General features: G+C 65.8%; 1 protein-coding gene across 1 annotated transcript in view; it reads left to right on the forward strand.

The window, feature by feature from the left end:
• The first annotated feature begins 12,083 nt into the window (after window positions 1–12,083).
• The window catches only part of PDE4A (phosphodiesterase 4A), an 80,066-nt gene continuing 79,117 nt past the window's right edge, over window positions 12,084–13,032 (forward strand). The window contains exon 1 of the mRNA XM_074980363.1: window positions 12,084–12,693. Within this exon, the coding sequence (XP_074836464.1) occupies window positions 12,407–12,693 (287 nt within the window). The 5' untranslated portion in view covers window positions 12,084–12,406. The remainder of the gene's footprint in view (window positions 12,694–13,032) is intronic.

A 13,032-nucleotide genomic window follows, 5' to 3' on the forward strand; every position in this document is an offset into this window, starting at 1 on the left:
GTGTACAAATGCCAGAGGGAGGCCCTGGCTACTGTTGTGCCCTGAGTGTGCAAATGCCAGAGGGAGGGGCTGGCTACTGTTGTGCCCTGAGTGTGCAAATGCCAGAGGGAGGGCCTGGCTACTGTTGTGTCCTGAGTGTGCAAATGGCAGAGGGAGGGGCTGGCTATTGTGCCCTGGGCTGCGTACCCAGGGGCAGTGCCCTGCCCTCGCCCGCAGGCGATGCAGCCTGGCTGCGATGCCAGTGCTCCCCGACCAGCCAGTGACAGCTCCCCTGCGTCTGGGGGCTGCTCCGGGGGTCCCCAGGGCAGCAATTTAATCTGGCTCTGAGCAGCAGCTGCTCTGAGTGGTGTATTTGGCTCAAACCGAGATTGATCAGCATGGCGGAAATCTCCCTAAAACTATCACCCCCTTAGCACCCCAGGGTCCCCGCCCCACTCCTCCCTGGCCCAGCATCCTGTGGAGCCCCACGCTCACCCCAGGGCTTTGGGTGGGGTCTGGGGGAGCCCCCCAGCCGGCTTTGGGCCCCCGTGGGGTGAGCACTGAACCTCCTTGGATGGTTCTGGGTCCCTATTTCCCCTCCCCGGGCCCTGGCCCAGCCACCAAAAGCCACCCGCGGCCTCCTCCCCTGGTCTGGGTGGGCCGGGGTTTGCTGGAGCGGGAGCAGCCGTCTGGTCCGTTCGTTGTCAGCTGCGAGCCCCCAGCTAATGACGCCGAGTTAGCGTTCTGCTAAGCGGGAGCGCGGTAACTGGGACCCAGGTGCTGCTCGGGAATTATAGGTAAGATCTCAGCAGCAAAATGTCGCCGGAAGAGGCCGTTAGAGCTGCTGCTCCTCAGTGCTGTGACATCTGTGTGACAGGCTGCTTTCGGGGGCTGAGGCTCCGGGCTCGTCGCGGGGGGCCAGGTGGGATTCCAGGGCCTGCGACACTGGGATCTCCCGGCGCCCGGCGCATTCAATGGCTGCAGATCCGCACACGCCTGCTGGGCCCTTCTGGAGACCTGGCCGCTCGGGGGGCGCTCGCTCTTCGGAGAGGCAGCTGCTGCGCCTCCACGGCCCCTTTCCTTGTGGGCAGCGGAGACAACCCGCCTGCATCTAGCTGGTCCGCGGGGAGGACACAGCTCCTCCATGCTCTGGGGCCCTGACGGGCCAGGCCAGCTCATGGGACCGCCACAGCTGCACAGGCAGGGCCTTGCTATAAGCTCTGCCAAGCGCCTGGCAGGTAAGAAGTGGCTCCTCTGGCCGGATCCCGGGTGAGCCACAGATCCGTGCGTGTTACTCACTCCCCGCAGGCGGCCCTAGACCTCCTGCTCCCCCAGGCACTGCTGTCATGCTCTGCCGAAGGGTGTGCGGGGCCTGGCCAGGGCACATCCTGCTTCACGACGGCTTCGTGGAGTCTGCGAGGGGAGAGGCAGACAAGCAAGGGCCACGCTGTGGGCTAGCGGGTCGCGGATGGGACTGGGGCCCAGGGGAGCTGGGCTCCCGTCCTGCCTCTGACCTGCTGGGAGATCTGAGCCAGCCACATCCCTGCCTTGTCCCCCTCACCCTTTGTCCTGTCCTGGGGAACTGGGAGAGCCTCAGGGCAGGGATAGTCTCTTACTATGGGCATTCCTGTCCTGCCCCACGCACAGCAGAACAGGGCCCATTCTGGACCTAGGGGAGCCCAGATCGTGCCCTCTCTCAGGCAGCACCCACACAACAGGGCCTGGGTCAGGCCTGCATGGCGCTGACGTGACACAAGGGCCAGGAGATGCAAGTGGCTCACGAGAGCCAGGAGAGGCCTCGGCGGCTTTGCCTCTTCGGGGCTTGGTGCTTCTCCCTGGTTGGCACCCCTGGCGGGATGTGCAGGCGTCCTGCCGCGCTGGGGCTGCATGTCTCCTGGGCGTCGGTGCACCCTGCATCCCAGCAAAGGGCCGGGGAGCACGTGGGGCAGAACTGGTGACCTCACAATGAGTGAGCATCACGGGGCCTGGCAGCCTGTGAGTGTGCATGTGCGTGCGTGTGCGTGTGTGTGTGTGTGCATGCATGTGCGCATTCACGCTGCTCAGCCGCATGGCTCCTGAGCACTGGACTTAGACCTTCATCTGCTTGTGACCTTGAAGTCTCTGCATCCCCCGGGGGATCCAGTCTGCTGTGCAAAGCCCAGCGCTTCCCTCCCACCCTCCGCAGGGCCCCTGGGGAGCAGCCAGCTGGGAAATCCCCGGCCCGGCCCGGCCTGGCTGCTGGGAAGGGAGCTGGCCTTGCCCTCCCTGGGGCTCTCACAGCCGCCAGGGCGAGGAAGCAGCGGGGAACCGCACCGTGTCGCCTGGGCTGAAGTGATGGAGCAGACATGCGAGCAGAAGGGCAGCTCGAGGACGCGGTGGCCTTTCCTTGTCCACCCAGGGCTGGGAGCTGCCTGCGTGTGCTTTGTGCGCAGGGCCCCACCCCACGGTGGGGGACAGGGGAGCTGACTGGGGCAGTGGCAGGGTGGAGGGGGCTGCGTGTGGGAGCTCTGGGCTCACAGCCTGGCTTTGCTGCTTCTGCCTGGAGGAGTCTCTGCCTCGTTCTCTCCCTGCCTGGCATGCAGGGCTCACAGCGCCGTCCGCATCTGCTGTGCCTCTGACTGCGCCCCGGGCTCCCATGCAGGAGTTGCTCCCAGCGTCTCCGCAGGGCCCTCGTGGGCCCCCACCCTGGTGGCTGCTGCTCTGCCCTGGTTCCTGGCGAGTGATCAGCGGAGGGAGTTGCAAAGTGGCAGAGCCATGTGGCTGGTGCCAGTTTCATTCCACAGCCAGAGCTGTCGGTAATCTGCTGCAATTACCTGTATATCTCTGCTCGGCCAAACCTGGAATAGTACAGGGTGTTCTGGGCCAAGCCGAGAACCAATCCTGGGCAAATTGCTTACAACCGGGCCACTTACGGCCCAGGCTGGGATTTCCTTCTCACTAAGGCGAACCAAGCCAGCCACCACAGCACCTCTGCCAGCCCCCCTGGCCAGCCAGAAGCCGCACGAGCAAACCCACAGATTCTCTAGCTGCCCAAACCAGCAACCCTCCGACTGAGGTGAGGAGCTGTGAACCCCCGTTTCACCAGCTCCACACAGAGTCTTCCAGCCCCAAACGGACCAGCTGCAGTCCCAGGTCAGTATATACTTGGATCTGACACAAGTCACCACGCCGATGCCAATCCTTGAGATCTAAACTCCAAAGGTTTGTTAACAAAGAACAAACGAACGAATGGGGTGAGAGAGGAAAGTGGTTCAAGTGGCACATTCTATACATCACATCAGGTATAGCTGATGATGCAGGTGCAGCTAATGGTTCTTGAGCGTCTCTGCACCACCACCCCCCCGCCCCGAGGGACGGGTTCGTGGCCCTCGCAGGCTTAGTTCATGAGGACTGAAGAAGACGGTTGCTGCCTGGGACGTCTTTATAGAGTTGCCCCGTGGAGGGAAAAACCCTTTCTTCCTCCCAGAGGCCAGTGTCCCACCCGGGGTACGTGAAAAGAGTCCACAGGGCATGCAGCAGAAAATAAATGCCTAAAACTCAGGAGATAAGCACTGGGAGAAGAGGAACGCCGATACAGCCGGCACTGGGAGACAGGGAACGCCGATACAGCCGGCACTGGGAGTCGGGGAACGCTGATAGGGCTGTGTGATGGAGTGGGGGAAGTGCAAATGCGAGACTCAGGCTGGATGTGAGAGACAAGCAGAATAGCTCCCAGTGGCTAAGGGTGACCCTGGGGCTACAACTGGCAGGTAACAACTCTGCCCCGAACAAAGAGGAGGGAGGAGCCGAGCTGGGTTTTTGAATCGGGGCGGCAGTTAGAGGCTAGGGGGAAAGAGGAGCTGGAAGGCAGCCAGCCTGAGGAGGGGGAAGCTACACCCCAGAGGGGCACCCCTCGGGGTCTTCTCCCCAGGACGGGCTGGAAGGACTGTCTCTGGCTGCTGTGCTGTCGCTTCTGTGAGAAACTGGGCATCTGTTGCCTAATAAACCTGCTGTTGTACCTGCTGAGTGAGAGTCACTCCTGCCAGCGGACGGGGTGCAGTGCAGGGGGACCCCTGAACCCCATCACAGGCTGGCACTGGGAGTTGGGGATCGCTGATATGGCCAATGTCCCAAAAGGTGTGCGTGAAAGTTTTAAATGTGGGACACACTGGTGCAGGCAGAGGAGGGAGGATCACCTGCCCAGGTGCCCCAGTGGGTCATTCTGCCTTTGGCCACATCCCAGATGACCAGTCTTAATCAATTTCCACAGGTGTGGACTCGGCGTCTGGGCCTCTGTCCCTTTGCTGAGCCCAGGTCAACTGTCAGCTCGTTCCTAGTTCAGGGGTAGAGCCGAGATCTTTAACTTACACACAAGCCTGGCCCAGACGTACAAGCAGCAGAAGCAGATCCAGTGAGTCACCAGCTTTCATTAGACACATCCCTTGGCCCACCCGGCGCGAGATTTGGTACAAACGTAACACAGCGCTCGCAGAAATGGCTGTATACGTATGGGAACCACACAAGAACGTCACAGAGACGCAGCCCAGCCAGCTGCATGGGCCAGGGAGCAGCATGCAGGACAGGCAAGCCTGGATCTCTCTTACTCCCATTAGCTGCTGTGCGCCAGCAAACAAAGCCACTCCAGAGTGGGTCAGACAGAGACATGTCCAGCCGCCTCTTCCCCAGCTCTCTGCCCCAGTTCAGGCCCTGACCAGCCCACATGTGCTGGGGCATTGCAGGGCCTTGGGATCAGACCAGACCTCACTGGCTGCTGCCCCCAGCCCAGAGGCCACATCTTGGAAGTGGTTTGCAGCTCTGCAGGATTTCAGAGGGAGCTGAGGCTCTGAGCCCAGCTCTGCCGCCCAGGGAGGGGCAGGAACCACCCCCCCGCCGCTGCCTCCACCACTCGCCAGCTGCTCTTTCCTGCCTGTTTCCTTTGTCCGTTTATCCCAATAACTCCCACTGGCTCGCACGTAACCCAGGCTCTCTCTCAACCTCTGGCGGGGTGCAGCTGGCTCCCGCTAGCCCTGGGAGATGATTTGCCATCTCCAGAGTCTTGGGAATTTCCCACTTGGGCCTGGTCCTGCACCGTCGAGCGCCTCCTTGCGGGCTCTCGGGCTGGATAAGAGCACACAGCCAGTGGGGCTAGCGTGTCACGCACGGTGTCCTGACAACCAGGCTGCTGTCAGCCAGGGTGTGCTGCTATGGCTCCGTGCAGACGTTGGAAAGCTTGGGGAGCAGCTGTGCCCCTGAGGAGACAGCAGTGGCAAAGTGAGGTGGGTGGGGATTTGAGACCCCAGGTTAGCTTCCATGTTTCTCCTACTGTCCTGTAGTAACCCAAGACGTGTGCCTCAGTTTCCCCAGGCACAGCATCAGTGCACAGATGCAGAGAGGCAGCCGTGTTAGTCTGTATTTTCACAAAACATCAAGCAGTCCTGGAGTACCTCAACGACTAACAATTGTAGTTAGTAGGTCATGAGCATCCGTGGGAAAGACCCACTGTGGGCCTTATGACCTAATCAATAAAATTGTTAGTCTTTAAGGTGTTACAGGACTGCTTGTGTTGTGGTGCACAGTTGATGAGGGGAGTTCTGGTGTGTTGACTTTGCCTGGGTACACAATAGGCCTCCTTTGCCATTTGTAAGGTAGGCAACCAGGTGACCCCTTTCTTCCCTGGGGAACAGGACAGAGGCGGGGGAGGGGCCTGGCTGGTTGAATGGGAACCAGGCACTGGGGTGGGGCAGTCTGGTCTGGCTGGGGAGGTGGGAAGGGGCCAGGGCCCGGCTCGGGGACCCCTCTGGGCCCCTCTCCCCAGGATGGGTGGTACTGGCGGCTTCTGGGCCCTGTGCTGCCCAGTCTGTTCTGCGCTGTGTCCCTGTCGCCCCCTAACCCGTCTGTTCCCCCCGCGGAGCGAGAGCCGCATCTGGCTGCGGGGGGGGGGGGGGCAGGGACTGGGGACCCCCAGCTCCATGACACCCTCCCCAGCCTGGGGCTCCGGCAGTTCAGGATGTAGGTCTTGTTCTGCTGTGGTGCTTGTGCAGATCTTGGCTCTGTCAGCTTCCTCTGGCTCTCGAGCAGGAACGCAGCCCCTCTGGGACGCCAGCGGTGCAGCTGGAGAGGGCGTGAGATCGGTTCTGGCACTGGCGGCTGAGGAGGCGTTTGGCTCAGAGATGGTGACGTAAATCTGGCGCACAATGAGCCTGGTGGCAGGGCTGGTTGGGAAACCAGACTTCCGTCCTGCGAAAGGCCCCGAAGGTTTACGAGTGCAGCCGAACAAGGGGGAGGTCAGGTCACGGGATAGTTCAGTAAAGTTGCTCTGTGAAATCTGCAACCGCTAGTGGTTAGCTGTCAGCCACCGGGGGCCAGGTGATGTCTGGGGGAAATGCCCAAGGGCAAACCCAGCCCCTGTGTGTGAGAGGGGAGACAACGGGGCCTGGAATGCCAGCCCAGCCAGCCTGACTCCCAGTGCTGGAGAGACACTGGCACAAATTAAACCCGCGGCTTGTCCCACCCAGAGCAGACGAGGGCTGGAAGGAATTGCTGTGGAGAACACAGCCGGCCAAACCCAGCTCAGTCGCTCCTGCGACAGGTCCCTGGCCTGGGGGTGGAGGGGCCCGCGGCTTGTCCCACCCGGAGCAGATGAGGGCTGGAAGGAATTGCTGTGGAGAACACAGCCGGCCAAACCCAGCTCAGTCCCTCCTGGGACAGGTCCCTGGCCTGCGGGTGGACGGGATCCAGCCTGGCTCTAGGCTTTGGACACAGGCCCACGTGACCTTTCCTTGAGCAGACAGGGGCTGCGTGGGCCAGACACTCCCACAGAATAGAGGCAGCCGGGCACAAGCGACTGGCCAGGTCACCAGAGGCTCTTCTCCTGGACCCGGCTGGGCTCAGGTGTGCAAACCTGGAGGAGCAGGTGTGCCGTCAGCTGGGCGCTGGCTCTGACTGGCCAGCAGGTATCGCTTTGATCCACCCAGGGACCAGCCCCGGCGCAGGTGGCGCGGAAGAGAAAAGAAGGTTTACGGGGCTCAGCTCAGGAGAAAGTGGTTTACTAATGAGATGCTGGCTGGGGCAGGGGTACTAGGGAGCTGTGCTCTGTGCTGGAGCCGCGGGCCTGCTGCACGGCTGGAAGGGAGGGGGAGCTCTCTGCAGAGGGGGGCAGAGCAGAGAACCTCCTCCTTGCCCAGCAGCCAGGGGAATCCAGGGCAACCCTTGTGCTAGGTCGGCCACTCACGGTTCTCTGCACACTGGGCAGTCCAGCCCTGCTGGGGCTGCAGGGAGGATGCGAGATCACCCAGCAGGGGCTGAGCGCTGCACACGTTGCTGGGGTCTCCCATCTCATCCTGAACATGCTGCGGTACTGTCCAGGGATGCCCACGGGAAAAGGGCTTCTGGTTCAAAATGGGGTGAATGGTGGAATCGTACCAGGCGCTGCCCAGACCCCGGCCGAGATCAGGGCCCCGTCGGGCCGGGCGCTGCCCAGACCCCGGCCGAGATCAGGGCCCCGTCGGGCCGGGCGCTGCCCAGACCCCGGCCGAGATCAGGGCCCCGTCGGGCCAGTCAAGTGGTAAATAGTGAATTGGCCCCACACCCCCAGACGCCCGTGCAGAGGGTGCATCACTCTTGCACTCCGTTGCGGGCCAGGCACAGCCAGTGCCCCCATGACTCTCTGCCTCGCTGCTGGGGGAACTGAGGCCTGGGACTTGTGCGGCTGGATTCAGCGGCGCCAGAGGTGGGGTCCCAGGAGCTCAGGCAACACTTGGCTGAGCTGGGCTGCCTGGGTGTCTCCCAGAGGCAGCTGCGCAGCCCATGGACAAAGGGTGGGAGAGGGCAAAGCAGCCAGAGCAGGGAGTGACAGTGCCAGCTCCCAGGGCGAGCCAGGGATGGGACCCAGGTGGCCTGGCCTGGCCTGGGTGGTGCCGGCAAGTGCCCAGCCCGGAGCCAGGAGCCTGCGGCAAGCGCCATGGCCCTGCGGTCATCCCTCCCTTGAAGGTGACCTCTGACCTGGCGCCAGAGAGCCAGGTTCATGGAGCAGGACAGGCCCTGGGCCGATGCAGCACCCGCTCGCCCCAAGAACCCCGGCCGTGGCACAGCCCTGGCCAACAGCCCAGCTTCCTGGGGGGCCTTCCCCACATGCTGAGCCTCTGCCAGGGCGTGCACTTTTCCCCTGCCATCCCCGTGTGCTGGGCTCCTGCGTGGCCGGTGCTATCGTAGGCGTCGTGCTGGGTGACGTGGTGCGGGGGAGGGAATTAGTAAAACCTGAGTGGCGTGAAAAGCCTCATGGGCACGTCTTGTTAGTGGCCCACCAGCAGGCCAGGAGCCAGGACCCTGGGTCTGGGTGGGGAGTGGAGTTCAGAGCTTAACGCAGCCGGAGTGTGGTGACTGGCTGCCAGAACTCCTGGGTTCTGTCTCTGCCGGACCGGACTGGACCGGCTATGGAGGGGAGGGCAGGATTACTACTCTTTTACAGACAGGGACTTCCGGGCAGGGTGATTTGCTCAGGCATAGAGAGAGTACCTGACACCACCAAGCCCCTCCCCGGCCCCCAGGCCTAGCCCCAGCTCTCTGCCCCCTCTACCATGTGCTGCCTTAGGGTTAATTGCTGTGGCCAGGTTATCGCTGGCCCCCCCGCAGGTAATGGGGGGAAGGGTGCCCCTTCATCTCTGCCCCCAGGTGACAGTGTGTGCAGAGATACCCCCTAGAATGGGGGGGCAGTTATTGGGGTGTCTCTGCCCCCTTCACTGCTGGATGGCGCTTGTGGTCATCGTAATAAATTTGTGCGGGGGAAGGGTGCCAGAGTCACACCAACCCCTTTGTGCAGGGCTGGGTCTGACCCCCAGTCCAGCCCTGTGCACCCCTGGAGCCTGGCAGTTGGGTACTGGGCAGAGTGGGTCCCTGGCACTCCTGCAGGGCAGCGGCAATTTCTCCAGGGATGCTCTGCTGACCCCCAGGCCTGCTGAAACGGGCACCTGCTGCTCTGGACAGAGCTGGGCTGGCTCCCTCCCCGCCGGCCTTCACACAGCAGCAGGGCTCATGGATTGCCAGCCCCTGGGCACTGCTGGGCTGTGCCCCCATTGTTGCCATTTCAGCAAAGCGCTGCCCGGGCGCCGGCCAGTGGGAGGCAGCTCATGGGGCTGGGGGACTCTGCTGCGTTCAGCACAGTGGGGTGGGCAGGTGTGCTGGGAGAGGGGAGCTGGGAAAAGCCCTCTGAGGGGCCAAGCAGCCCGCCAGGCCTGGGTGCAGCCCATGCCCGAAGGGGGCTTGGCATGGCCGGTGGGCGGAAGGCCAGGCCTTCCCACACTCCCTCTCCAGACCCTGCCCCGGCCCCGCCAGAGCCTGCGGCTGTGAGGCCAGAGGCCAGGCCCACACTGTGCTGCTGTCCTGCCAGGGCTGGGGCCACTCTGGCCGTGTAGTGTCGATGGACCTTGCTGCTCAGGGTGCAGGCAGCACCTCAGTCTCCTCGTGCCGTGCCGTGCCGTGCCGTGCCGTGCCGTGCCGTGCCGTGCCAGCCGGCCAACTCTCCAGGGCCCCGGCAGGGAGGGGGCACGACCCTGGGACAGGGAGGAGGCAGAACTAACAGCAACCACAGTGAGGGGGGTGAGCTCTGGTGGATGGGGCTGGGATGTGTGTCCCCTGAACCAGGGGTCCCCCCCACCCTGCCACAGCAGCAGCCTGTGGCCCCGGCAAAGGCATCGCGCTGGGGCTCCGTTGCAGCCCCTGGGGCAGTGGGAGTCCCGGAAGCGGCTTCGAGCTGAGCTTTGCAGCTGGGCTCTGACCCAGGCCTTGTGCAGCGCGGCAGCCGCAGCTGGTGACTCAGGGAGGCTCCCGAATCCTGCTCCTGCTGGGGGATGGGGGAGGGGAGGCAGCCAGGAGCCAGACGGCGCTTTTCACTTGTTTACTCCGACGCCGTCGTTTGGGTCCTGCCGTGCAGCCTCTCCAGCTCCCCCCACAGGGCCAGCCAAGGCAACTGGGCTGGAGACCCCTGTGCTGGGCTGGGCTGCACTGAACGGGGCAGTGGGGCAGCTGGCTGGCAGCAGCAGCAGGGCTGGGCTGAGCTGAGCTGAGCTGGGTGGCAGGGTGGCTGGCTGGCAGCAGCAGGGCTGGGCTGAGCTGAGCTGAGCTGGGTGGCAGGGCGGCTGGCTGGCAGCAGCAGGGCTGGGCTGAGCTGAGCTGAGCTGGGTGGCAGGGTGGCTGGCTGGCAGCAGCAGGGCTGGGCTGAGCTGAGCTGAGCTGGGTGGCAGGGTGGCTGGCTGGCAGCAGCAGGGCTGGGCTGAGCTGAGCTGAGCTGAGCTGGGTGGCAGGGTGGCTGGCTGGCAGCAGCAGGGCTGGGCTGAGCTGAGCTGAGCTGGGCGGCAGGGTGGCTGGCTGGCAGCAGCAGGGCTGGGCTGAGCTGAGCTGAGCTGGGCGGCAGGGTGGCTGGCTGGCAGCAGCAGGGCTGGGCTGAGCTGAGCTGGGTGGCAGGGTGGCTGGCTGGCAGCAGCAGGGCTGGGCTGAGCTGAGCTGAGCTGGGCGGCAGGGTGGCTGGCTGGCAGCAGCAGGGCTGGGCTGAGCTGGGCTGGGCTGGGCGGCAGGGTGGCTGGCTGGCAGCAGCAGGGCGGCTGGCTGGCAGCAGCAGGGCTGGGCTGAGCTGAGCTGGGCTGCGCTGGGCCAGGCTGGGCGGCTTGGCAGCGTTAATGCAGCCCGGCACCGGCAGGGAAGTTAAAGAGGGACAAGGCAGACAGGGTTCACGAGACCCTGGCTTGCACTGCCGCCGGGGAGACCTGCAGCAGCATGCACCTGTTCTCTCTGGCACAGTCCAGCTCTGCCCCTGCCCCTCCTGGCCTGGGCTGAGCCTAGGGCCCCAACTTGAGCATCGGTGTATGAGGCGGTGCCTTGCTTGGGAGCCCAACAAGCATGGGCTCTAGGCCCTGTGGATTGCAAGCTCCGGGCAGGGAGTGCGTCGATGCAGCACCCAGCATGGAATGGAGGACAGATCTCAGCTGGGGTCTGGGCAGCACCTGGCCTAACAGGGCCCTGATCTCATCCGGGGTCTGGGGAGCGCCTGGCCCGACGGGGCCCTGATCTCATCCGGGGTCTGGGGAGCGCCCGGCCCGACGGGGCCCTGATCTCATCCGGGGTCTGGGGAGCGCCCGGCCCGATGGGGCCCTGATCTCGGCTGGGGTCTGGGCAGCGCCCGGCCCGACGGGGCCCTGATCTCGGCCGGGGTCTGGGCAGTGCCCGGCCCGATGGGGCCCTGATCTCAGCCAGGGTCTGGGCAGTGCCCGGCCCAACGGGGCCCTAATCTCAGCCAGGGTCTGGCAGCGACAGGGCCCTGATCTCGGTGGGGATCTGTGGTGTTACCCCAGTACACACATCACAAGCCCAGGGCCCACACCCCTGCCCAGCGCAGCAGCGTGGCATTCTCACCAATGGCTGCTCCAGCCCTCTGTCCCTGAATGGGGTGGGCAAGGAGGGGCCAGGTTGGGCCCTGGGGCTGGCAGCAGCGTGGCAGGGGCCATTGTGGGCAGCATGTAACTGGCTGCCCCAAAGTCCCCTGGGGGATCTGCGGGGGGGGGGGGGGCTGTTCGTGGGGGGGGGAGGAGCAGGGCCGGGGGACTGGCTTGTTATGGGGTGAGAGGAGATCTTGGGGGGACAGAGATGGGTGCTCAGAGCGGGAGGAGCAGATGGGGCTGGCAGGGGGCTGTGCCTGGGGGAGATTGGGGCTGTGGGCAGGGAGGGGAGGTAGGGGTCTGCAGGAGGGGGTCGGACAGGCTGGCAGGGGGCCCTGCGCGGGGGAGGGCTGGGGCTGTGCGGGGCGTCTGGGGGCCCTGCGGGGGGGCAGCGGGGGGGGGTTGAGGGCCGTGTGGGGGGCTGCGCGGGGGTCTGGGGCTGCGCAGGAGGGCTGGGGGGGCTGCACGGGGGGCTGGGGCTGCGCGGAGGGGTTGGGGGGTGCGCGGGGGGCTGGGGCTGCGCGGAGGGGTTGGGGGGTGCACGGGGGGCTGGGGCTGCGCGGGGGCGTTGGGGGGGCTGCGCGAGGGGGCTGGGGCCCTGCGGGGGGGCCGTGCGCGGGGGGCTGGGGGGCCGTGCGCGCAGGCCGGGGGCGGTGGCAGAGCCGGGGGGCGGGGCAGCCGTTGGGCGCCGGGGTCCGCGCTCGGAGCCGCCCGCCCCGCCCCCGTCTGCGGGGCGCAGGGGGCCGGCGCGGGGCAGAGCCGTCCGGGGGGGCTCCCCGCGCCGCTCCGTGACATGCGGCGGGAGCCGGCTCCGAGCTGCCGCCGCTCCCCGCCCGCCCCTGCCGGGCTGCCCGCCATGGAGAGCGCGCCCGGAGCCGGCGAGCGGGGCGCCCGGGGGCGAGCTCGCCTGTGACCCGGCGGGGGGCGGGGGGGGGCTGTGCCTCGCTCGGCTCCAGCCCCGGCTGCCGCCGCTCCTCACCGGCTCCGCGCGCAGCTCCGCAGCCCCGGCCCGGGCCGCCCCGATGGAGCCGCCGCCCCGCGCCCCGCAGAGCCTGGCGCTCTCCCTGCCCGTGCCCCGGGAGGGCCAGGCCACCCTCAAGCCGCCGCAGCACCTGTGGAGGCAGCCGCGCACCCCCATCCGGATCAAGCACCGGGGCTACTCGGACACGGAGCGGCCCCCGGGCCGGCACATGGAGCGGGCCGACGCCATGGACACCGGGGACCGGCCGGGGCTGAGCAAATCCCGCATGTCGTGGCCCTCCTCCTTCCACGGGACCCCCAGCCACGGCTGCCAGGGCGCCAGCAAGCGGTAGGTGCCGCGGCCGCTGCGGGCGGGGAAGGGGGGCTCCCCCGGCGCGCTGGACCCCGCAGCAGACCCGAGATCGGGCGCGCCGCTGTGGAAATCTGCCCCCCTCGGAGGCTCCCAGCCCTGGGGCCTCGGCTTTGCCGGCTGGGCGCATTCCCGGCTCCCCCTCTCCTGGCGCCAAGCTCTGCGGTGTGTCTTGGGACCTGAGGTCCTGGGTGAGGCTGCGGGGGAGCAGAAAGCCCCCCCCCCTGCTGCTGGCCCGGTCTGGGGCAGAGCCACTTTGTTGTTAACTAGCGGGGGTGCTGGGGGATGCGCCAGACCATGCCAGAGCCTGGGGCTGGG

This window comes from Carettochelys insculpta, chromosome 29, assembly GCF_033958435.1.
Source record: "Carettochelys insculpta isolate YL-2023 chromosome 29, ASM3395843v1, whole genome shotgun sequence".
NCBI lineage: Eukaryota > Metazoa > Chordata > Testudines > Carettochelyidae > Carettochelys > Carettochelys insculpta.